At 42.2% G+C, this 27,234-nt stretch overlaps 2 protein-coding genes across 2 annotated transcripts in view; one reads left to right on the forward strand and one right to left on the reverse strand.

The window, feature by feature from the left end:
- LOC112248837 (protein Niban 2) overlaps positions 1-25,554 on the reverse strand; it is a 56,700-nt gene extending 31,146 nt beyond the window's left edge. The window contains exons 1-2 of the mRNA XM_024418175.2: positions 25,422-25,554; positions 2,348-2,478 (exon numbers count right to left, since the gene is read on the reverse strand). Of these exons, the coding sequence (XP_024273943.1) occupies positions 2,348-2,478; positions 25,422-25,476 (186 nt within the window). The 5' untranslated portion in view covers positions 25,477-25,554. The remainder of the gene's footprint in view (positions 1-2,347; positions 2,479-25,421) is intronic.
- Positions 25,555-25,602: 48 nt separating this feature from the next.
- The window catches only part of stxbp1b (syntaxin binding protein 1b), a 46,747-nt gene continuing 45,115 nt past the window's right edge, over positions 25,603-27,234 (forward strand). The window contains exon 1 of the mRNA XM_024418180.2: positions 25,603-25,691. The gene's annotated coding sequence lies outside the window, so the exon portion shown is untranslated. The remainder of the gene's footprint in view (positions 25,692-27,234) is intronic.

The following is a 27,234-nucleotide window of genomic DNA, read 5'->3' on the forward strand; positions in this document are numbered from 1 at the left end:
ACCCGGATAAAGCACTAAACTACAGTTAGTGCTAAATACGGCTGCTAGAATCCTGACTAGAACAAAAAAGAATTATCATATTACTCCAGTGCTAGCCTCCCTACACAGGATTTCTGTTAAGGCAAGGGCTGATTTCAAGGTTTTACTGCTAACCTACAAAGCATTACATGGGCTCCTATTCTGATTTTGTCCTGCCGTACATACCTACAGGTACACTCCGGTCACAAGACGCAGGCCTCCTAATTGTCCCTAGAATTTCTAAGCAAACAGCTGGAGGCAGGGCTTTCTCCTATAGAGCTCCATTTTCATGGAAGGCTCTGCCTACCCATGTGAGAGACGCAAACTCAGCCTCAACCTTAAAGTCTTTACTGAAGACTCATCTCTTCAGTGGGTCATATGATTGAGTGTAGTCTGGCCCAGGAGTGTGAAGGTGAACGGAAAGGCTCTGGAGCAACGAACCGCCCTTGCTGTCTCTGCCTGGCCGGTTCCCCTGGGATTCTCTGCCTCAAACCCTATTACAGTGGCTGAGTCACTGGCTTACTGGTGCTCTTTTATGCCGTCCCTAGGAGGGGTGCGTCACTTGAGTGGGTTGAGTCACCGACGTGATCTTCCTGTCTGGGTTGGCGCCCCCCCTTGGGTTGTGCCGTGCCGGAGATCTTTGTGGGCTATACTCGGCCTTGTCTCAGGATGGTAAGTTGGTGGTTGAAGGTATCCCTCTAGTGGTGTGGGGGCTGTGCTTTGGCAAAGTGGGTGGGGTTATATCGTTCCTGTTTGGCCCTGTCCGGGGGTATCATCGGATGGGGCCACAGTGTCTCCTGAGCCCTCCTATCTCAGCCTTCAGTATTTATGCTGCAGTATGTGTCGTGGGGCTAGGGTCAGTTTGTTATATCTGGAGTACTTCCCCGGTCTTCTGTGTGAATTTAAGTATGCTCTCTCTAATTCTCTCTTTCTCTCGGAGGACCTCAGCCCTAGGACCAAGCCTCAGGACTACCTGGCATGATGACTCCTTGCTGTCCCTAGTCCACCTGGCCGTGCTGCTGCTCCAGTTTCAACTGTTCTGCCTGCGCTATGGAATCCTGACCTGTCCAACAGACGTACTACCTGTCCCAGACCTGCTGTTTTCAACTCTCTAGAGACAGCAGGAGTGGTAGAGATACTCTTAATGATCGGCTATGAAAAACCAACTGACATTTACTCCTGAGGTGCTGACTTGCTGCACCCTCGACAACTACTGTGATTATTATTATTTGACCATGCTGGTCATTTATGAACATTTGAACATCTTGGCCATGTTCTGTTATAATCTCCACCCGGCACAATCAGAAGACGACTGGCCACCCCTCATAGCCTGGTTCCTCTCCTAGGTTTTGGCCTTTCTAGGAAGTTGTTCCTAGCCACCGTGCTTCTACACCTGCATTGCTTGCTGTTTGGGGTTTTAGGCTGGGTCTCTGTACAGCACTTTGAGATATCAGCTGATGTACAAAGGGCTATATAAATACATTTGATTTGATTTCCTTAGTGGTGCACTACTTTTGAAAAGAGCTGCACACGGAATAGTGTTGCACTTCTGATGCGGATCAAGACTTCGGTCACTTCCACACAGCTTCATGTAGTTACAGTAGCATTCTGAGTGCAGCGGTAGCACCAGACAGAATGTAACGGTTTCTCTTTAAGAAGGTAATGGCACTGTGCAGGCTTGAAAAAGGTGAATTAAACCATGGCTAGAGACACTGGACATCCAGGAGAATACAAATAAAGAGTTTACTAGGTGTGACGCCACTCGCCCTAAAGTCAACTGTAGCAGCTGTTCAAGCTTACTTCTCACTTTGTCAGTAGCACGGTTAACTTGAGATCTCACTGCAGATGAGGTCACCACGACACAGCATGGCTGCTTGTTCTTCACTAGCCTGCTAGCTAACATCTGCTACACAGAGCCATACAAGGGAAACTGAGATCTTTCCCTCCGTACCATGTAACTCTAAAGCAGACTCATTTGGCTGAAGTGGAAGTGGCCTTCAAAAATCAAGGCGACTGTCATTCTATATTTATAATAAACCATCTCGTGATCTAAACACACTTAAATCTTCAGATCACACTGAAAGCATGGGAGTGTAAATCAGCATCTGTCCTGAGTCCCTCTTAGACTGCCATTCATTTGATGTAGTGTGATGTGAGCTCCAGGTTCAACATAATGTGGGCAAAGTGTTCCAAATGTCAGCACTTCATGAGAAACTGCAGATATTATTCCATCGCCTTCTCGGGGAAGGCACAGTAGGAATAAAGGAGTATGGAAGAGGGGAACAAGAGGAGGAGAAAAAACAGGGACAGGAGAGGACGTGTTCATTACCTTACGGCGCAGTAGCTGTGGCTGTGGCCCCCCTCCTCCCTCAATGTCAAAGCGGACCTTGTTGAAGAGGGCCACTGCATACTGCTGCTCATACAGACGGCCAAACTCTCCAATGACCTCGCCTGTCCGGGCTGCATGGGGAAGGGAGGAGAGGCGGGGTCAGTTGTTACACATTAAGTTGTGTATAATGACACACAGACACATGCTCCAAACAAGAGGCTCCTGCTCTATAGGCCATACTGGCTCCGACAATGCTTACTTAATGACACATTCCCCATGTCAACAGTGATGTATTAGTTAGTGTACTCTGAATTAATATGTTACAGTTGAGGTCGGAAGTTTACATACACTTAGGTTGGAGTCAGTAAAACTTGTTTTTCAGCCACTCCACAAATTTCTTGTTAACAAACCATAGTTTTGGCAAGTCGGTTAGGACATCTACTTTGTGCATGACACAAGTCATTTTTCCAACAATTGTTTACTGACAGTTTATTTCACTGTGTCACAATTCCAGTGGGTCAGAAGTTAAAATGCACTAAGTTGACTGTGCCTCCAAACAGCTTGGAAAATTCCAGAAAATGATGTCATGGCGTTAGAAGCTTCTGATAGGTTAATTGACATAACTTGAGTCAATTGGTGGTGTACCTGTGGATGTATTTCAAGGCCTACCTTCAAATTCAGTGTCTCATTGCTTGACATCATGGGAAAATCAAAAGAAAATCAGCCAAGACCTCAGAAAAACAATTGTAGACCTCCACAAGTCTGGTTCATCCTTGGGAGCAATTTCCAAACACCTGAAGGTACCACGTTCATCTGTACAAACGATAGTACGCAAGTATAAACACCATGGGAACACGCAGCCGTCATACTGCTCAGGAAGGAGACGCGTTCTGTCTCCTAGAGATGAACGTACTTTGGTACGAAAGTGCAAATCAATCCCAGAACAACAGCAAAGGACCTTGTGAACATGCTGGAGGAAACCGGTACAAAAGTATCTATATCCACAATAAAACGAGGCCTATATCGACATAACCTGAATGCCCGCTCCGTAAGGAAGAAGCCACTGCTCCAAAACCTCCATAAAAAAGCCAGACTACAGTTTGCAACTGCACATGGGGACAAAGATCGTACTTTTTGGAGAAATATCCTCTGGTCTGATGAAACAAAAATAGAACGGTTTGGCCACAATGACCATCATTATGTTTGGAGGAAAAAGGGGGAGGCTTGCAAGCCAAAGAATACCATCCCAACCGTGAAGCACAGGGGTGGCAGCATCATGTTGTGGTGGTGCTTTGCTGCAGGATGGGACTCGTGCACTTCACAAAATAGATGGCATAATGAGGAAAGAAAATGATGTGGCTATATAGAAAGCAACATCTCAAGACATCAGTTAAAGCAAAAGTTAAAGCTTGGTCGCAATTGGTTCTTCCAAATGGACAGTGACCCCAAGCATACTTCCAAAGTTGTAGCAAAATGGCTTAAGGACAACAAAAGGCAAGGTATTGGAGTAGCCATCACAAAGCGCTGACCTCAAACCTAGAGAGAATTTGTGGGCAGAACTGAAAGTGTGTGCGAGCCAGGAGGCCTACAAACCTGACTCAGTTACACCAGCTCTGTCAGGAGGAATGGGACAAAATTCACCCAACCTATTGTAGGAAGCTTGTGGAAGGCTACCCAAAACATTTGACCCAAGTTAAACAATTTAAAGGCAATGCTACCAAATACTAATTGAGTGTACGTAAAATTCTGACCCACTGGAAATGTGATGAAAGAAATCAAATCTGAAATAATTAATTACCTCTACTATTATTCTGACTGGAGGTCGACCGATTATGATTTTTCAACGCCGATACCGATAGAGATTATTGGAGGACCAAAAAAGCCGATACAGATTAATCTGCCGATTTTTTTTACTTTTTCTATTTGTAATAATGACAATTACAACAATACTGAATTAACACTTATTTTAACTTAATATAAAACATCAATAAAATCAATTTAGCCTCAAATAAATAATGAAAAATGTTCAATTTGGTTTAAATAATGCAAAAACAAAGTGTTGGAGAAGAAAGTAATATGTGCCATGTAAAAATGTGTGCCATGTAAAAAAAGCTAACGTTTAAGTTCCTTGCTCAGAAAATGAGAACATGTGAAAGTTGGTGGTTCCTTTTAACATGAGACTTCAATATTCCAAGGTAAGAGGTTTTAAGTTGTAGTTAATATAGTATTTGTAGGACTATTTCTCTCTATACCATTTGTATTTCATATACCTTTGACTATTGGATGCTCTTATAGGCACTATAGTATTGCCAGTGTAATAGTATAGCTTCCGTCCCCCTCCTCGCCCCTACCTGGGCTCGAACCAGGAACACATCGACAACAGCCACACTCAAAGCATCGTTACCCATCGCTCCACAAAAGCCGCGCTGCAAGGGGAATAACTACTCCAAATCTAAAAGCGAGTGACGTTTGAAACAGCATTAGCGCACACCCAGCTAACCATTTCACATTGGTTACACCAGCCATTAGGCTGATAGGCTTGAAGTCAAAAACAGCGCTGTGCTTGCGAAGAGCTGCTGGCAAAACGTACAAAAGTGCTGTTTGAATGAATGATTACGGGCCTGCTGCTGCTCAGTCAGACTGCTCTATCAAATCAGACTTAATTATAACATAATAACACACAGAAATACGAGCCTTTGGTCATTAATATGATTGAATCCGGAGACTATCATTTCGAAAACAAAATGTTTATTATTTCAGTGAAATACGGAACCGTTCCGGTATTTTATCTAACGGGTGGCATCCCTAAGTCTAAATATTCTTGTTACATTGCACAACCTTCAATGTATGTCATAATTACGTAAAATTCTGGCAAATTAGTTCGCAATGAGCCAGGCAGCCCAAACTGTTGCATAATCCATGACTGCGTGCAATGAATACAAGAGAAATGACACAATTTCACCTGGTTAATATTGCCTGCTAAACTGGATTAGTAGTTATAACTAGTGATTATGATTGATTGTTTTTTATAAGATAAGTTTAATGCTAGCTAGCAATTTACCTTGGCTTCTACTACATTCACGTAACAGGCAGGCTACTCGTGGAGTGCAATGGTTAGAGAGTTGGACTAGTTAACTGTGCAGTTGCAAGATTGGAACCCTGAGCTGACAAGGTGAAAATCTGTCGTTCTTCCCCTGAACAAGGCAGTTAACCCACAGTTCCTAGGCAGTCATTGAAAATAAGAGTGTTCTTAACTGACTTGCCTAGTTAAATAAAAGGTAAACATTATTTAAAAATATAATAAATAAATAATAAATCGGGAGCCCAAAAATACAGATTTCCGATTGTTGTGAAAACCTGAAATCGGCCCCAATTAATCGGCCATTCCGATTAAATCGGTCGAACTTCAATTCTGACATTTCACATTCTTAAAATAAAGTGGTGATCCTAACTGACCTAAGACGGGGAATTTTTACTAGGAATAAATGTCAGGAATTGTAAAAGAAAAACAGAGTTTAAATGTATTTGGCTAAGGCGTATGTAAACTTCTGACTTCAACTGTATGTAATAGTCTTTGAGAGAGCTAACGGGCACTTCTCTTTTTCCAGTGCACCATTACCTCAATTCCTATTTACTACGTTTATCACGGTGTAAAACAACAAAATGTTTCCAAGTGGAAAGTAAAACACAGGCTTTGAAGAATGTACAGCATTTCACACGGTCCTTTATCAGAATGTCCACACAGTCATGTTTGCATTTCCCGGAGTTAGCCTTCAGTTCAGATCCTTTTACTCTAGCCAGTAATGGAGTTGGCATGGAAACAAATCTGGCACATTATCAATTTGTTTGTGAAACTGAAAAGGCCCTGACTTCAAAGTTATATCCTGAACTAGAGCTGGAAATCGCCAGGGATCTTACTATTTGACCTAGATAGTTTGTGTGTATGTATTGATATGTAGGCTAAATGTGCCTTTTTTTATTATGTAGTTCTGTCTTTGTGCTGTTCTTGTCTATTGATGTTCTGTATTATGTTTTGTGTGGACCCAATGAAGAGTAGCTGCTGCTTTTGAAACAGCTAATGGGGATCCTATTAAAATACCAAAATATAGGATATTATCATGATACTTAGGTGCTGACATGATATGTTGCGATTCTCACAATTCTATATGTATTGCTATTGGATACTGTAATTTTATTGCGATTCGATGTTCCAAACATATTGCTTCCCATATGTCTGCTGCAGAGGGACAAGAGAGAACAATAAGAAAATGTGTTTGATCAGTCATGGAAATGAAGTGCTGAAACCAAATTGGGTCCCAATATAAAAAGATGGAGAAAAAGCTATGAAGGACAAATACTGGAGTTCTGGTGCAGGTACAGCCAACAAGCACAAAAACTATATTGCAATATTGTCAAAAAAATATGATATACCAAAGACTACATCCTGTTATCTAACTATCGATTTATTTCACCATCACGGACCTTCTCCAACAAACTATTTTAGCCGTTTCTTTATGTGACTCTCATACCGAGCGAGACCATTTCTGATGTTATCGTCTCTTTATGTCTAGGCTATTTCTGATGTTGTTGTCGGTCTCTTTATGTCTGGGCTATTTCTGATGTTGTTGTCGGTCTCTTTATGTCTAGGCTATTTCTGATGTTGTCGGTCTCTTTATGTCTAGGCTATTTCTGATGTTGTCGGTCTCTTTATGTCCAGGCTATTTCTGATGTTATCGTCTCTATGTCTAGGCTATTTCTGATGTTATCGTCTCTATGTCTAAGCTATTTTGGAGAGAAGGGAATAAAGAAAAAAAATAAGTCAAATGTTTTTTCTTGTCTATTTAGAGAGTGGTGCTATAAATGTAGCGTGGTGAGGAATGGTCTGCTGGCAGGGCAGAGGGCTCTGCTCAAAAGTAGTGCACTGTGTATGGAACAGGGTAACATTTGGGACGCGCACCCAGAAAGTGAGAGAAAGAGAGAGCTGGAACCAGGCCAATTGGGGAAATAAAGAACCACCCGACTGGTGCCAAATAGTTTGGGTTCTCCTGAAAGAGGACGGCAAGAGTCCTTCCATCTGCTGCTCTTTAGACCAATCATATTCTATGACCACCAACCCAAGACCCAGCTGAGGAGAAAAATTGCTAAAAAATAATTGTGTGAGTAGTAGCCCAACCAAGTGAGTGACTAAATGGTATTGCCAAAACAAAATTGGCAAAATGTGTATTTCTGATACTATAGCACTTACACGGGAAATACGATAATGTTAGATAGTAATTATAGTTGGAGCAGAGATAATCTCTCTCTGATCCCATCTGTTCTGCATTAAGTTTATGGAATGCTTCTTTTGCTGGGACTGGGAGAGAGGTGGTTGGGTGAAAATAATGAGAGATGGATCAGATTTGCTTTCTAAAGACTGAGGCTACAGTATAATTAAGGGCTCTGGTAAAGACATTAGGCAAGCAGGAGCAGCGTCTGGGGGACTGGACATTAGAACGAACCGGGTTAGTAAGGAACTAGGCTAAGAAGACATGGGGAGGGGTTGAAATATCACCAATTATTTTGTGGGAATGTTAGGCTCACAGCAAAGTCCACCTTGTGCCACTCCTTCCTATGGCCTTCCAACACAACACAGGCCTTCCATCAGATTACTGATGGAAGTAATCAGAGTCGAGTGTGGGTCTATCACAGACTTGAGGACCATGATACAGAGAAGGAATAGCAGGTGACACATTGGTGGTGATTTTAGGGTAGCCTTTCATAGCTGTATCACTGTTTGTGCAGTGACTCACAATCCATCTTGAACAAACATCTGACTGTAGACAGAGGACTAAAACTGTAAGTGGCTCCTCCAGTCAGTCCAAACCCATCCAGTCACCAGATGCTTGCTCAACTAAACTCTCTCCCACAGATTCTGACTGCTTAATCCCTTAGTTATAGGTCAAAGACAATGGATGGTTAAACAGGCCACAACTATTCGGACATAGGTCACCTCTAGGTGGAGTGAGCCGAGCCTGTGTGTCAGTATATTTCTGCTCTCCTAGTCAGCTATTGTCATGCCAAACATGACAATTTCATAGTGAGTTGGCCAGATAGCAGAAACAAATCTGGGACCAGGCTAAAGTGAGTCTAATGCACTGCAACTTTTCTGCAACTGTTGCAGAAAAAGCAAAAATATGGTCAGGTCAGAAGTAGTAATACTGGCTGTGACCATATGAAAAAAAAACACATTTGAAATAGGACAAATACTGTATAAGCACCCACCAAAATTAATGTTATTATTAATTATTGGAATGAAATAAGGTTAAAGAATAGAAAAGGCCAAACACTGTAATTAAAACTTTTCTGTTTGACCTGATGAAGATCTTCTTGATCAAAACATTGTCATTGTGTAACCTTTATTTAACTAGGCAAGTCAGTTATGAACAAATTCTTATTTACATTGACTGCCTACCCCGGGCCAAACCTGGACGACGCTGGGCCAAATTGCGTGCCACCCTATGGGACTCCCACTCACAGCCGGATGTGATGCAGCTCGGATTGGAACCAGGTACTGCAGTGACGCCTCTGGCACTGAGATGTGGTGTCTTAGACCACTGCACCACTCAGGGGCCCAAGTCATTAAAAGGTGGTAATTAGAACTAAGTAAACAGTGACATTTTTTTTTTAGGATGTGAGTATGACCAACCATTTCTCCCAAAATAAGATGACACAAAGCTTGGGGAATGTCCTGGTGGGCCAGCTGGCTGACTGGTGAGGAAGTGTCTGCGTTACGTAACTATTAATAACAACTTAGTCAGGGGAGGGGGGGGGCTCTAGTGTCTTCATAGTGCTACTGATGGAACAAAACCTGGAAATCAGTTCAGGGCTTAGACCCACTCCAGCAAAAAAAAAAAAAAAAAACCCTTTGAAAAACTGAACCAGTGAGAGGGAGCTAGGAAAGAGAGTTGGCCTGGGAATGGTTCCCATGTTGGGGGTGTGGTCACTTTTGAAAGCTTGGAATGACAGGCCTGAGGAGTAACAACCACAAAATACAACAGTGCGTGTGTGTGTGTGTCACTTGATTGAGTCACATGCTGACTTAGTTTCATGTGATCAAGGCGAGACAGTGACACTTCTCATTGTACCCAAACATGACATTAGGATAGCAATCACGATGAAATTATACAGCCAGATTGGCAGTCTTTATCCTCTGTTAAACGTGTTTAGAAAGCCTACCAGTGATTGAAGTCACAAGGTAACTTGAAAGAGCACTCTGTGTAGCATTGGCAGACTTCATAACACTTAACAATATTCACAATGAGGTGTGAGCGGTTGATTTGGCGCATGACACAGTTGACATGCTCTCAACACTGTCCTTTGATTTACTCGGTTGTTTGTGAGGCATGATCACATGGTGGCAGGACCACTGGACTTCTTTCAAAAAAAATGAAAAGCTTAATTTCTCTCAGTACATGATGTCTAACTAGACAGCATGCGGTATCTCAGCTCACAGATAATACTGCCCCTATTCAACTGGCCTTTAGTGTCTTGGTGAAACGGTCCACTGAAAACGTTCCTGATGAACAGCAAACTCTCCGACTCAGACTTTGTGCTGTTGCTGCCGTTCGTAAAACTTTACCTGAATCAATGGAAAAATGGAAACTCAATTTCAAAACATTGTGTGGTATGAAAACTAACCTACAGTACTGTGGGCTTCTGTCTTACGTACATCCCAAATGGCACCCTATCCCTTATATAGTGAAATACTTTTGACCGGGGCCCATAGGTCAATATAGGAAATAGGGTACCATTTTAGATGCAGCCTTAGTTGACACTAGATCCCATAATAACCAACACTGTGCCCTAGAGGTTTGGAGCCCGAGTGTGAGAAATGTGATTCAGATGTGTGTGTGAGTTCTCTCTGCAGTGCGAGGATGGGTGAGGGTTTCTTGTTCTTCATGAAGAACAAGAAGTCTCTCCCCCACTGTCAAGAGCGGTGAGGGGGAGGAAGGGAGTGCTGACCGGGCATGTGTATTATCTCACATCAGATGGGGGTCACTCCTACGCAATTCTTGTCCCTCAACCGATTGTAATACGTGTGCTGTATAGTCCTAGTACATACTGTAAGATACAGTGTGGCATTTTACAGGACTCTACTATACTGTGGGGCAAAAAAGTATTTAGTCAGCCCCCAATTGTGCAAGTTCTCCCAGTTAAAAATATGAGAGGCCTGTAATTTTCATCATAGGTACACTTCAACTATGACAGACAAAATTAGAAGAATAAAAATCCAGAAAATCATATTGTAGGATTTGTTATGAATTTATTTGCAAATTATGGTGGAAAATAAGTATTTGGTCACCTACAAACAAACAAGATTTCTGGCTTTCACAGACCTGTAACTTCTTCTTTAAGAGGCTCCTCTGTCCTCCACTCGTTACCTGTATTAATGGTGGCACCTGTTTGAACTTGTTATCAGTATAAAAGACACCTGTCCACAACCTCAAACAGTCACACTCCAAACTCCACTATGGCCAAGACCAAAGAGCTGTGAGCAAAAATCCCAGAACCACACGGGGGGACCTGGTGAATAACCTGCAGAGAGCTGGGACCAAAGTAACAAAGCCTACCATCAGTAACACACTACGCTGCCAGGGACTCAAATCCTGCAGTGCCAGACGTGTCTCCCTGCTAGAGAGCATTTGGATGATCCAGAAGAAGATTGGGAGAATGTCATATGGTCAGATGACACCAAAATAGAACCTTTTGGTAAAAACTCAACTCGTCGTGTTTGGAGGACAAAGAATTCTGAGTTGCATCCAAAGAACACCATACCTACTGTGAAGCATGGGGGTGGAAACATCATGCTTTGGGGCTGTTTTTCTGCAAAGGGACCAGGACAACTGATCCGTGTAAAGGAAAGAATAAATGGGGCCATGTATCGTGAGATTTTGAGTGAAAACCTCCTTCCATCAGCAAGGGCATTGAAGATGAAACGTGGCTGGGTCTTTCAGCATGACAATGATCCCAAACACACCGCCCGGGCAATGAAGGAGTGGCTTCGTAAGAAGCATTTCAAGGTCCTGGAGTGGCCTAGCCAGTCACCAGATCTCAACCCCATAGAAAATCTTTGGAGGGAGTTGAAAGTCCGTGTTGCCCAGCAACAGCCTCAAAACATCACTGCTCTAGAGGAGATCTGCATGGAGGAATGGGCCAAAATACCAGCAACAGTGTGTGAAAACCTTGTGAAGACTTACAGAAAACGTTTGACCTCTGTCATTGCCAACAAGGGTATATAACAAAGTATTGAGATTACTTTTGTTATTGACCAAATACTTATTTTCCACCATAATTTGCAAATAAATTCATTACAAATCCTACAATGTGATTTCCTGGATTTTTTTTCTAATTTTGTCTGTCATAGTTGAAGTGTACCTACTATGAAAATTACAAGCCTCTCATATTTTTAAGTGGGAGAACTTGCACAATTGGTGGCTGACTAAATACTTTTTTGCCCCACTGTGTGTGTGTGTGTGTGTGTGGTCAGTTAAGAACAAATTCATATTTTACAATGATGGCCTACCAGAAAACAATGGGTTAACTGCCTTGTTCGGGAGCACAACGCACAAATCACTAGGCTACCTGCCGCCCCAAATTAGGAGGCACAAAAGAGCAATTGAAATGGAGAAAATCAGAGTACTGTAATTCAAATCACTATTGCAGACAATTGGCAGTCAGATACAATATGCTATTGTGCCCGGACTGAAGAGTATCCTTCTGTGCATTGTGTACATGTTCAGCCCGGCTAGGCGGCAACTATGTGGGAGTTTCACCAGGGCCACATTATTTAATGTGTTAGTTTGGCACTCCAGGTCAAATTCATGATTGTGTATACTGTAAAGTTAATCTTTACACCGTTAAGCAGTAACACCGAGGCTGAGAGCAATAAGGTAATTGCATTTCACCATATTACCATCCTCTATTCAAAGAAACACTTTTTTTCCCCCTTTAATCCATTTTCATGTAGAAGAAGAGATAAGAGTTAAAAAGATGGAAGAAATAGAGATGGGGAGCATCTTGGCTCTGTTATTGTGAGACTAGCTGACGCTGTGCTAGGTTGTTCATTTGGTGTGCCGTCGTGTCCCAGCTAATTGTGTTGGGGGCCTCAGCAGTGCTGAGTCTGGGTGAAAGCTGGGTTACTGTCTTGTCATGTTCCAATGACTCACAGGAGAACGCTCAGTCTCAAATAACACTTTAATCTCTTTATAAGCCACTACTTTTGAGCAGAGCCAAACGGGCACCCTACTCTCTATATTAGTGCACTACTTTCAAGTCCCCCATAGCAACACTATATAGGGAATAGGGAGAACTTCACTGGGAGAAAGGATGTTTGATATGCTTTTTACATTTGTATCACAAACCCTTTTTTGAAAATCATGAAAGCGGCCAAAGGCAGCAGAAATGTAATGTGTTTGAAGAGCACATTGTTCCAAACGAAGTACTTTTGAGATATTCATATTATTTAATGTTGAATAAATTAATGTGAAAAATGTTATGAAGAATCTAGACATACTTCATTTTTAAGAGCACATAAGGAGTAAAATGACACTAATATGCTGCTGTATCATGTAGGGTTCACAGAGTCTTCTTACAAGAGGCATGTATAGGTCTAAAAAGGGCCTAAAATGGAAACTTTCAAAATCATTTTCAAAAAAGTGATACAAAATGTAAAATGCATATCAAACATCCTTCCTCCTAATGAAGTTTGTGTGAGAATATCCAGAACAATCTGAGATACCAAAATTATTTTTGCCTGGAATTACCCTAGGATATCATTTTGGAATGCAGCCGAAATCTTTACCAACCACATCCTTACATCAAATTGAATACTTAATTACTTTAGGGAAGTAAATGTTGAACAACTGCACTTAAACAGCTAAATAGCCTATGGGTGGGTGGGTAAATGTATGGTATGCACTAGCTCTCAAACTCTAGGTGACCTTCTTCCTTCTCCCTACAGTTCTCAGCCGTTCGATTAGTCCACGACTGGCATATGTGAACTACACTGAACAAAAATATAAACAACATGCAACAAGTCAAGATTTTACTGAGTTACAGTTCAATTCAGGCAATTGAAATACATTGATTAAGCCCTAATCGATGGATTTCACATGACTGGGAATATAGATATGCATCTGTTGTTCACAAAAAGGTAGGGGTGCGGACAGAAAGCCAGTCAGTATCTGGTGTGACCACCATTTGCCTCATGCAGCACGACATCTCCTTCGCATAAGAGTTGATCAGCCTGTTGATTGTGGCCTGTGGAATGTTGCCCCACTCCTCTTCAATGGCTGTGCGAAATTGCTGGATATTGGCGGGAACTGAAACACGCTATCGTACCCATCGATCCAGAGCATCCAAAACATGCTTTATTGGTGACATGTCTGGTTAGTATGCAGGACGTGATAGAACTGGGACATTTTCAGCTTCCAGGAATTGTGTACAGATCCTTGCGACATTGGGCAGTGCATTATCATGCTGAAACATGAGGTGATGGCGGCGGATGAATGGCACGACAATGGGCCTCAGGATATCTCTGTGCATTTAAATTGCCATTGTAAAGTGCAATTGTGTTCGAGGTCAGTAGCTTATGCCTGCCCATTCCATAACCTCACCGCCACCATGGGGCACTCTGTTCACAATGTTGACATCAGCAAAGTGCTCGCCCACACAACGCCCTACACACTGTCTACCATCTCCCCGGTACAGTTGAAACCGGGATTCATCTGTGAAGAGCACATTTCTCCAGCGTTCTAGTGGCCATCGAAGATGAGCATCTGACAGTTTGTGCAGATATTCTTCGGTTGTGGAAACGACCCTGCAGGTGTGGAAGTCGGACGTGGAGGTCCTGGGCTGGCGTGGTTACATGTAGTCTGTGGTTGTGAGGCCGGTTGGACTTGCTGCCAAATTCTCTAAAACAACGTTGGAGGCGGCTTATGGTCGGTAAATTAACATTCAATTATCTGACAACAGGTCTGGTGGACATTCCCGCAGTCGGGTGGATGGATCATCTTGGCGAAGGAGAAATGTTCGCTAACAGGGATGTAAACAAATTTGTGACCAAAACATGAGAGAAATGTGCTTTTTGTGCGTACGTAAAATTTCTTGCATCTTTTATTTCAGCTCATGAAACAAGTGACCAACACCTTACATGTTTTGCGTTCATATTTCTGTTCAGTGTGTAAGTGTAGGGTACAGATGGTAGTCATTCAAAAATCAAGGTAATCCATGCAACTTATTATGGGACTTGTTTAGCACATTTTTACTCCTGAACTCATTTAGGGTTGCCATAAAGGGGTCGAATACTTATTGACTCAAGATATTTCAGCTGTTCATTTAAAAAAAAAAAAATGGTAAAAATGTTGAAAAACAATTCCACTTTGACATTATTGCCAGTTAGGCCAGTGACACAAAATCAAAATATAATGCATTTAAAATTCAGTCTGTAACACAACAAACATCACAATTGTGTGGTTAAACAATACATAACAGCGTACTGCATTTTACTCATGGCAGAAATATATATATATTTTTGAAAGATTTAAAGGTGTCTTTGGTAAAAAATATATATATATATATATTGTCTAGCCTACACTCCAAAATTAAACAAATTCTAGTAAATCGCCTTTGAGTGTTGACCGTATTATTATACATACTGGATGGACAGGTTACCTTATGCTACGCTCCAAACTTTCAATCCATGAGTCTGGGAAAGATCATAAACTCAGCAAAAAAAGAAAACATCCCTTTTTTAGGACCCTGTCTTTCAAAGAACTCGTAAAAATCCAAATAACTTCACAGATCTTCATTGTAAAGGGTTTAAACACTGTTTCCCATGCTTGTTCAATGAACCATAAACAATTAATGAACATGCACCTGTGGAATGGTCGTTAAGACACTAACAGACCTAAGGCAATTAAGGTCACAGTTATGAAAACTTAGGACACAAAAGACACCTTTCTACTGACTCTGGAAAAACACCAAAAGAAAGACGCCCAGGGTCCCTATTCATCTGCGTGGAAGTGCCTTAGGCATGCTGCAAGGAGGCATGCAGATGTTGCCAGGGCAATAAATTGCAATGTCCGTACAGTGAGACGCCTAAGACAGTGCTACAGGGAGACAGGATGGACAGCTGATCGTCCTCGCAGTGGCAGACCACGTGTAACAATACCTGCATAGGATCGGTGCATCCAAACATCACACAGGTACAGGATGGACAACAACTGCCCGAGTTACACCAGGAACGCACAATCCCTCAATCAGTGCTCAGACTGTCCACAATAGGCTGAGAGAGGCTGGACTGAGGGCTTGTAGGCCTGTTGTAAGGCAGGTCCTCATCAGACATCACCGGCAACAAAGTCGCCTATGGGTACAAACCCACCGTCGCTGGACAAGACAGGAATGGCAAAAAGTGCTCTTCACTGACAAGCCACAGTTTTGTCTCACCAGGGGTGATGGTCGAATTCGCGTTTATCGACGAAGGAATGAGCATTACACCGAGGCCTGTACTCTGGAGCAGGATCGATTTGGAGGTGGAGGGTCCATCATGGTCTGGATCAGCTGTCCAGCTTGTTGTCATTGCAGGTAATCTCAACACTGAGCATTACATGGAAGACATCCTCCTCCTTCATGTGGTACCCTTCCTGCAGGCTCATCCTGACATGACCCTCCAGCATGACAATGCCACCAGCCATACAGCTCGTTCTGTGCATGATTTCCTGCAAGCCAGGACTGTCAGTGTTCTGCCATGGCCAGCGAAGAGCCCGGATCTCAATCACATTGAGCACTTCTGGGACCTGTTGGATCAGAGGGTGAAGGCTAGGGCCATTCCCCCCAGAAATGTCTGGGAACTTGCAGGTGCCTTGGTGTAAGAGTGGGGTAGCATCTCACAGCAAGAACTGGCAAATCTGGTGCAGTCCATGAGGAGGAGATGCACTGCAGTACTTAATGCAGCTGATGGACACTTTTGATTTTGACCCCCCCCCTTTGTTCAGGGACACATTATTCCATTTATGTTAGTCACATGTCTGTGGAACTTATTCAGTTTATGTCTCAGTTGTTGAATCTTGTTATGTTCATACAAATATTTACACATTGAGAGGACGTTTCTTTTTTTGCTGAGTTTATATGCTTAGGCGATGCTGTTTCATTGATTGTGCAGGGCGGCTTGCAGAGTTAATTATAGTGAATTTGTATTCGATTTTGAATAGCCTAGTAAGATATATTTTTTATATTTTCATAATTAATAGGCTGAAACATGACCTTTTAGCTACAGATTATCTCACCACCGAGCGTTTCTATCTCCTCTCTCGCCTTAATTTCTTTCTCAAGTGCGCAGAGATATGGGCTGTAAACAGTTTAATATGTTTTGTTGCAAAAAAGTTACGGTCAGTGTTCATGAACATATTTCACTTAGTTTCCCGGATTAACCACTGGGTAGCAGCAGGAATCACGGTTGGAGAGCCCATGGCATACAGAATTTGGGCAGAATGTCACCTTTCATGCAGAGAGAGGCTGCATGCTCCTCAAACAGTGGTTGATGAATGAAGTGAAATAAGTATTTATAAGCCCAGACATTTCTATATGCATTCCTTTGTGATAGTAGAGTTTTGATGGTTGCCACTAAAATGAGGAGGATCCCAGCTGCAACTATATTTCTTTTCTGCTGTTCCACTATGAAAACCAGAGTAGGCTACCTGGCATGATTTGAAAACAAACTGCTTCCATTCACTATTCAAGTGCTTATGGGTGACATGTATTTTTTCCCCCTGCCCATTTGATAATGTGCCATTCTAAATTTAAACAAATTTTATATATCAGTGAAGACCAGATTAAATTGAGAATAGTCTGATGGGTGAAAATATGATCCCTTGAGAGAACAGCGTGTTCAGTCTGAGGGAAGGAACAGAGAGCAAGCTTTTTTTGCGACTTTTTCAAATAGTCAATAACCTAATCACATCACGCAGCCCATATATATTTTGATTTCTAAGACATTCTAAAAGGTTTGTATCATTCACAACTAAATTAGCCAATAACTTTAAATCTAGCGTATAGGAGCTGTTTCAAATTATCACTTTTACGCTCGACATAGCCACTTCCATAGCGACTGAGCATATGAATGGGAACAATATCCTTTCTATTTCATGCAGCTAAGTTCAATAATATTATTCTTACTATAAAACCATATAAAATAATGGCATGGGACTTAAGCAAATCTTGTCCGCTAAATTAACTACCTTACATGGCACATAGCCAGATAACATACAGTAGGCCTACTCATATTTCTTTAGACCTGCCTAAAATAAATAATGGATTTATTGTGATGGTATATATTAAAATGTATTTATTATTCTTTTAAATATAGATTTTCCAAAGGTACGCATCAGTGGCTTGTAAGCATGGAGGCCTGGAGATTCTAAACATGTTTATGTTAATTAACGGTCAATTACTGTGAGACCAGCAGTCATTTTCAAGACAATAACCGTCTGACAAAATGTCATGACCGCCACAGCTCTTGCTGCAACCCTATCCTACTAGTCTCAAGATGATGACCTCGTTCAAGGGTTACTGGAATACAGTTATGATGTTCAGTCTTGGAACATTGCCACGTGTGGAGGGATTCCCTGACTGTAGATCCTATCAGCATCAAGGCAACTCTAACTCTCTCTCAACAGAGCTGTATCAGAATATACATGTGAAGAACGCACCAAGCAGCCAGTAAAACAGGGAAATGAGTCATGACACAATGATATCTGATGATTCAATTATTAACTATCCAAACTAAGGGAACAGTCACCTTGGCTACATCCAGAATATAGTGACTGATTTTCAGTAGGAGTTCTGTCCCTCTCTGTCTGGCATGCTGTTAAGGTAAATATGTGGTTTGTGTGCGCAAACAGGCGGGCACCTATGTGTGTGTATGTGCGTCTCAGCACATAATAACGAACAGACATTTCCTCAGAGCAGACTGAAAGAATACCTTGACAGTCAGTACTTTAGAGACTGTGTGGCGCTCCGCTCTCTGTCCGAGACTCGCAAGAGACTGACTGCAGCCCAAGGCCCCAAATATTCTAGTTTTTCCAGCCACAAGCACACATGCTTTTTTTCATGCATTCCTGTAATTCCACATCTGATATGCGTCTCTGGATTGGCTGGCCAACGCATTAAAAGTATGACTCCAAAAGAGAACGTTGCTCCCTTTATCATCAAGAGGATCACTCTCTCAGATGTTTCCCTGCTAATGGCACAGGATTACTTGGAATAGAGAAAGACTTCACTTGTTATCTACAAAAATGTTTGGTTTTTCATAAGATAGCTCGACATTCTTCATATTGATGTATTGTGTGCAGCCAGGGTTTATAAAGCCACATGGCCATTCAAAAGAAAAATCGGTAGTTGATTAGGAGTCAGGATACCTCAATGAAGAATATAAGCATTGGTGAGCTACGGCTAGGTAGGTGTTGATACTAAATGTCAATGTTGGGAGGGAGCCTTCATTATCTACTGTTGCCCAACACACCCTTACCCAGGGTTCTTTTCTGGATCAAAATGGGGCTTAGGTGGTGGGTGTGACAGTGGCATGGCCAATGGTACTGTATTTCTTGAAGCCCTCCTGTTGGCCACAGTGACAAAATGTATTATTATCATAATACATTTTTTACCTTTAACTAGGCAAATCCGTTAAGAATAAATTTGTATCTACAATTACGGCCCACACCGGCCAAACACTGACGGCGCTGGGCCATTTGTGGGCCGCCCTATGGTACAATCACGGCCGGTTGTGATACAGCCTGGATTCAAACCAGGGTGTCTGTAATGACGCCTCTAGCACTGAGATCCAGGGCCTTAGACCGCTGTGCCAGTCAGGAGCCCGAAAGCTGTTTTAAAGCACATTTCTACACCTTTTTCCATGTGGTGGAGATAACATTTTGCAGTTTTAATGCAGATTTCCAGCAATTCTACACATTTTGCTGCAGTTTATGCTATCGGAGTGCCTCAATTTTTATAACAAAATCAATGGTGGCCTTATGTCATGACAACAAAATAAACTTCTGAATGCATCATAAAATATTTTTTTTTTTTTTAAATCGAAGATTCTCCCTGACTGTCTAGCTATTAGGAATGGGAGTTTGAAATAATTTCACTATTCGAATAGTATCATGAATTTTCGTTGGATATCCGGATATTCTAAATACATATTTTTACCTAAGCCCTGCTGAGTGAGGGAGAAGCAGGCGCTCTATTGCTGCCGCTAAGGTTGTGTTGTAGCGAGCTGAACGAGGGAGAGAGAGAGATGCCAAGGCAACTCGGCTACAGCTAAGACTTGTAGAAAGCCACAATGTTATTTATCATCCCATATAACAGTGCCTGTTGACTGGAGTAGCCAAGAGAAGCTAGCTAGGTTAACGGAGGCCACCTGCTACGCTTTCTCCCCAGCCCGGTTCAGAAAAAACAGCAGCCTACTTGTTGGTTGCTCGTTGTAGCCTACTCCTCATGTCGCTTACTTTTAATTCCATCTTGCATTGCATTAGTAAACTTGCACTCCACTTGCTACACATTGAGTCTCTTTGTAGTTTATGTTGGCCAATTAACTTGGCAAAGCTACACAGGTCAAGGCTACTGGTCGGCCACATGTCTTTTTTGGGGGAGCACCACGCACATGATAAAAACGACTTTAATAAAATGACAAGCTTTTCAAATGAATAATTAGAAATGTCATGGTATACACTTGTATGTAACGTCACATGGATATTTTAATTTAGAAAAAGGCTTCAGTGTTAAAATATGGACAAATATCCCCCCTCAACAAAATGAATACTCAAGTATTCGAATACTAACATCCGTTCGGATGACTTGGCCTGCACAATCACCTGACCTCAACCCAATTTGAGATGGTTTGGGAGGAATTGGACCGCAGAGTGAAGGAAAAGCAGCCAACAAGTGCTCAGCACATGTGGGAACTCCAAGACTGTTGAAAAACCATTCCAGGTGAAGCTGGTTGAGAGAATGTCAAGCGTGTGCAAAGCCATCATCAAGGCAAAGAGTAACTACTTTGAAAAATCTCAAATATATTTTGATTTGTTTAACACTTTTTTGGTTACTACATGATTCCATATGTGTTATTTCATAGTTTTGATGTCTTCACTATTATTCTATAATATAGAAAATAGTAAATTTAAATTAAAACCCTGAAATGAGTAGGTGTGTCCAAACTTTTGACTGGTACTGTAGATGGCCCGAAACAACTGACAGCCTGCCCAAGACTTTTCTACACAGAAAAGAAACCCTGTTAATCATGTGTTATGTTATTCCTCTCTGATGAAGGCACATCCTCTCAGCTGCCTGTGGACAGGTTCCTACAGGCAGACCCTTGAAGCTACTGGGATTATACAGACTGCTGCACAAGAGTATGATTATACAGTGAGATAAAACTCAGTCCTTATGGTCACCATTGCCACGTGGGCTTTACATTGCTATCAACTCAAGTAAAGGGGATTTACATAGACAATTAACAATACCACCCCCCCCACACACACTTTAAACCATGTCTCTGTGTTGTCTGATTAATCAGTCTGTAATACACAATGAATTGGTATATAGAGCCTGAAACGTGTGCAAAATCGTGTATATGTTCCATAAAAGACAGAATGGTTCTCTTGTCAATAGCTATTCAACCAAGCATTCCATGACAATGAAAATAATATACTCTGAATCATGGGAAGATTGAGAACAATCCACACATTTTTGTATAACTTTTTATTCAACATTCTAGCATTTAAGGAACATTTACACGATTTTGCATTCAAAAGTTACAGGCTGTATATACCAACTCATTGTGTATTACAGCCTGATTAATCAGACTAGCGTCTGTAGTGACACTAACCCATTCATAGACGCTAACGGCCGACAGGGAGGAGGTGAGGGCCCTGGCAGAGTGGAGCCAGGAAAATAACCTCTCCCTCAACGTCAACAAAAGTAAAGTAAGGAGCTGATCGTGGACTTCAGGAGACAGCACACCCCCATCGACAGGGCAGCAGTGGAGAAGGTGAAAAGCTTCAAGTTCCTCAGCGTACACATCACTGACAATCTGAAATGGTCCACCCACATAGTGTGGTGAAGAAGGTGCAACGCCTTACTGAAGAGCTCAGAGACTTTCAACGTGGCACCGTCATAGAATGCCACATTTCCAGCAAGTCAGTTCGTCAAATTTCTAGCCTGCTATTGCTGCCCCAGGTCAACTGTAAGTGCTGTTACTGTAAAGTGAAAACATATAGGAGCAACAACAGCTCAGCTGCGAAGCGGTAGGCCACACAAGCTAACAGGACCGTCGTGTGCTGAAGCAAGTAAAGATTGTCTGTCCTCAGTTGCAACACTCACTACAGAGTCCCAAACTGCCTCTGGAAGCAACGTCAGCACAAGAACTGTTTGTCGGGAGCTTCATGAATTAGGTTTACATGGCCGAGCAGCCGTACACAAGCCTAAGATTACCATGCACAATGACAAGCGTCAACTGGAGTGGTGTAAAGCTTGCCACCATTGGACTCTGGAGCAGTGGAAATGCTTCACCATTTGGCAGTCTGACAGATTAATCTGCATTTGGCGGAAGCCAGGAAAAATTCTACTTGCCCCGAATGATTAGTGCCAACTGTGAAGTTTGGTGGAGGAGGAATAATGATCTAAGGCTGTTTTCCATGGTTTGGCCTAGGCCCCTTAGTTCTAGTTAACTCATTCTAAACAATTCTGTGCTTCCACCTTTCCTGTTTCAGCATGACAATACCCCCATGCACAAAATGAGGTGTATACAGAAATGGTTTGTCGAGATCGGTGTGGAACAAATTGACTGGCCCGCACAGGGTCCTGACCTCAACCCCATCGCTTCTGGATGAATTGGAACGCCAACTGCAAGCCAGGCCTAATCGCCCTACATCAGTGCCCGGCCCCACTAATGCTTGTGGCTGAATGGAAGCAAGTCCCCGCAACAATGTTCCAACATCTATTAGAAAGCCTGGCGGGGGGGGGGGGTCAACTACATATTAATGCCCACCTATGGTAAATTCAATTATTTATGAATGATTAAATTCAGATTTAATTTCTTTCATCACATTCCCAGTCGATCAGAAGTTTACATACACTCAATTAGTATTTGGTAGCATTGCCTTTACATTGTTTAACTTGAGTCAAATGTTTTGGGTAGCCTTCCACAAGCTTCCTACAATAAGTTGGGTGAATTTTGGCCCATTCCTCCTGACAGAGCTGGTGTAACTGAGTCAGGTTTGCAGGGCTCCTTGCTCGCACACGCTTTTTCAGTTCTGCCCACACATTTTCTACAGGATTGAGGTCAGGGCTTTGTGATGGCCATTCCAATACCTTGACTGTGTTGTCCTTAAGCCATTTTAAGCCACAACTTTGGAAGAATGCTAACATGCTGACCAGACCGGACATGTCACGTGCGCAAGCGTCGCAAAATAAAATGTAGAAATCCATGTTATTCAATTATTGCGCGCGCCAAAGAGTGTCAGCAAATAGAAGTCATTCCTATTTCTGACGCAGATCGCGCTGCAAGTCCTGCCTCTCCCATCTCCTCATTGGTTATATTGAATGACGAACTGTTGAAAGACGGAAGACGGACTGTTTTGCCTGTAGTCGTGTTAATACTATGAAGGTTTAGATGCGATCCCCATATAAGTTCAACGATGAAAAGGCCTGGAAGGAAGAGAGATGACTAGAAACGATTCAGTTGGCCGTTTTGTGTGTGGATTAATTTGTCAGAGTAGAGGTCCTTGTGCATTTCAGGTAAAATAACAACTCAATGTTTATATCCCAGGACAGATTAGCTAGTGTAACAAATGTGAAACGGCTAGCTTAGTTAGCGGTGCGCGCTAAGTAGCGTTTCAATCGGTGACGTCACTTGCTCTGAGACCTTGAAGTAGTGGTTCCCCTTGCTCTGCAAGGGCTGCGGCTTTTGTGGAGCGATGGGTAACGATGCTTCGTGGGTGACTGTTGTTGATGTGTGCAGAGGGTCCCTGGTTCGCGCCTGGGTATGGGCGATGGGACGGTTTAAAGTTACTGTTACACTAGCAACAGCAAGCTAGCTAAATAGGACAAATTAATGTTAGCTAGCAAGTGCAAGCTAACTAGCTAAATTGCCATACATGTTTAATGCTTTTCGACCAGTCTCCAAATTAATGTAATTGGTTCAGAGTTTGTTTTGATATTTTAACCTGCGTGTCGTGATCGCGTTTGGTGTGGGGGGGGCAAAATAAATTTGCGCACGCACGCAGCTGGTTTGGGTTCCGTGTTAGGGTCATTGTCCATTTGGAAGACCCATTTGCGACCAAGCTTTAACTTCCTGACTGATGTCTTGAGATGTTGCTTTAATATATCCACATCATTTTCCTCCTTCATGATGCCATCTATTTTGTGAAGTGCACCAGTCCCATCCTGCAGCAAAGCCACCCTACATCATGATTCTGCCACCCCAGTGCTTCACGGTTGGGATGGTGTTCATTGGCTTGCAAGCCTCTCCTTTTTTCCTCCAAACATAACAATGGTCATTATGGATAAACAGTTCTATTTCTGTTTCATCAGACCAGAGGACATTTCTCCAAAAAGTATGATCTTTGTCCCCATGTGCAGTTGCAAAACATAGTCTGGCTTTTTTTAATGGCGGTTTTGGAGCAGTGGCTTCTTCCTTGATGAGCGGCTTTTCAGGTTATGTTGATATAGGACTCATTTTACTGTGGATATAGATACTTTTGTACCTGTTTCCACCAGCATCTTCACAGGGTCCTTTGCTGTTGTTCTGGGATTGATTTGTACTTTTCGCAACAAAGTACGTTCATCTCTAGGAGAAAGGACTCATCTCCTTCCTGACCGATATGATGGCTGCATGTTCCCATGGTGTTTATACTTGCATACTATTGCTTGTACAGATGAACATGGTACCTTCAGGCGTTTGGAAATTGCTCCCAAGGATGAACCAGACCTGTGGAAATCTACCATTTGTTTTCTGAGGTCTTGGGGAGTTTCTTTTGAGTTTCTCATGATGTCAAGCAAAGACACACAGAGTTTGAAGGTAGGCCTTGAAATACATCCACAGGTACACCTCCAATTGACTCGGAAGCTTCTAAAGCCATGACATCATTTTCTGGAATTTTCCAAGCTGTTTAAAGGAAGTCAACTTAGTGTATGTAAACTTCTGACCCAATGGAACTGTGATACAGTGAATTATAAGTTAAATCATCTGTCTGTAAACAATTGTTGGAAAAATTACTTGTGTCATGCACAAAGTAGATGTCATAACCGACTTGCCAAAACTATAGTTTGTAAACAAGAAATTTGGGGAGTGGTTGAAAAACGAGTTAGACTCCAACCTAAGTGTATGTAAACTTCCGACTTCAATTGTATATCCACCGACCCACCTTTCGCTTTTGCCTTAAGTAACCTTTGTCTTTTGTACCCATGCCAAACCTAAAATATACTAATTTAAAAGTATCCTGGAATACCCATTTACTATGTTACGTCAAGTCTGAGACCATGCTGACTGTGGGCACACAACTTGTGGATCGGATCTGTTCAAAACTGCTAGAGTATGTGTATCTTTTTTATATTAAAAGATAAGAATATGTTTTGAAAACCAGTTTGAAAAGCGCTGATTGACGCTTCTGAACGTTAAAAGACAGCATCAGAATTGTTGTTCACATGGAGCCAACCTTGGGCGAATGTAAACTGAAAACCCTACCAATGGAGAGCGGTTTTCGAGAGCTATGGTAACGCTAAAACTTGGGAACTGGAATCGAACTATTCCATATATTAGACACACGCCTAGTAGTTTACTTTACTTGCTATATTCATGATAGAGAACGACAGTGTTTCCATTCAGATCAAAATGCTGCTGGTAACATTGACTATGACGGCTATACTGTTCAGTTCTCTAGTTCTTATTCACGCATTTATGATCTGTAGTATGTATGTACACACAAAACATGCATTACTGTGGTAAAAGCAAATGTTGACAAAATCCCAACGCACTCACCTTTAATGATCTCCCGCTTGCCCTCATCCAGGTGGCTCGAAATCAAGTCCCCCATAACAACAAATAGAACTTAATCCAGTGACAACAATGCCGTTCGTTTCAAAGGCAAATAGAACGCACAAATATACTAAACAAATGAACAGGAACTATTTTGAACTCGCGTGCACACAGCGTGGTGAATGATTGGAAGAATGCAAGCGGTGGTGAAAGGGTGGAGGGAAAGAAAATAAAAGTTGAGCTCGCCTTGAGCAGGAGGGAGACACCCTAAATGTGAGTCACTACTCGTTGAACTATGCCAGTCAGACATTTCTTTAGGCATGTCGAAAGTGTGGTTTCGACAGAGGTAGTCCTTCGACATATGGGGCCGATTCACTGCCATAAAGGGCGTGTCAAGAGATTGTAAACAAATTATAGCACACACGGAATTATTTTTAGCTGAAAGATGGAGAGATTGCCTCTCCACGATAGCTTTACCAGCTGTGAAATACTTACATTAAATGTGGGGTTTTATTCGATGTTGTACTATAAACCAAACTGATGAGTTTCAGCTATAAAATACGCTACAAATTATCCTAAAATCATGATGAAATTAGCGCCGAGACCCCTAGAGGGCGTAGTTATTTCTGACGTCTTGTATTAACAGTCTACTGTATGTGTTGACTCAATCTGCCCAGTGGTTCAACCCACTGGGATACATTGGAAACGATCTCGTCAAAATATTTTGTTTGCGGATTGGACCGCGGTCGCCATGACATTTCTCAACAACAACAAAATAGGCTACCTGACTTTATCTAGGCAAACTAAGGCAAAGTTTAAATGCAATCATGAACGCCGATTTTAGTCTGTAGCCTATATGCCTATTGAAATTACAAGTCAATCTCGCAAATGGGCCATTTATAACGATTTCACACCCTGTGTTCAACTTTCATCACTCAAACTCAACTGTCGGATTTATAATTAATCAGATACGCAAAATTGGTTAATTTACAATTATATAACTGGTTCTAGCCCTGAATGTTGATTGGCTGAAATTTGTGGTATATCAGACTATACATGGTGCATTCGGAAAGTATTCAGACCCCTTGACTTTTTCCACATTTTGTTACATTACTGCCTTATTCTAAAATGTATTCAATTGTTTTTTCCCCCTCATAAATCTACACACAATACCCCATAATGACAAAGCAAAAACAGATTTTTTGAAATTTTAGCAAAAATAAATAAATAACAGATTACATTTAAATAACTATTCAGACCCTTTACTCAGTACTTTGCTTCGGGCATATCTTTTTTATATTTTTCCTAAACCTCAACTTCAATATACTCTCCTGCAACCCGCCTCACCCAATGTGGTATGGATCTGCTATTTTCTAAAGTATTTTTCTTTACTTTCAACCTGGAATCCCCCAACAGAAGCTAGCCAGCTTACTAGCTAGTAGTCAGCTAACTCTAACTCTTTCCTCTAGCTTGGAAATCTCTCGCCAACGCGATTCAAACCAGAGCATAGCAGACTTATTTTCTCTTCATATCCCCGGATTCCTACCGCAAGCTCTGGACCCTTTCTCCTGGATTATCGCAGGTAGCTAGCTGCAATCCGAGTGACTACTCCTGGTTAACGTCTCTGTCCCGAAGCAAGAGCTAGCTCATAGCTTGGAGCTAGCTCATGCTAGGCCCATCTCCCGGCTAGCTGAAGAGGTCCATCAGCCACTCCTTGGGCTACAATTCCTATTTTGCCAATTGGCCTGGACCCCTTTTACTACACGAAGCCCTGCTAATCCATCACGACTGGACTACCGAGGTAATCTGCCTGGGG

The sequence above is a fragment of the Oncorhynchus tshawytscha genome, linkage group LG04 (assembly GCF_018296145.1).
Source record: "Oncorhynchus tshawytscha isolate Ot180627B linkage group LG04, Otsh_v2.0, whole genome shotgun sequence".
Classification (NCBI taxonomy): domain Eukaryota; kingdom Metazoa; phylum Chordata; class Actinopteri; order Salmoniformes; family Salmonidae; genus Oncorhynchus; species Oncorhynchus tshawytscha.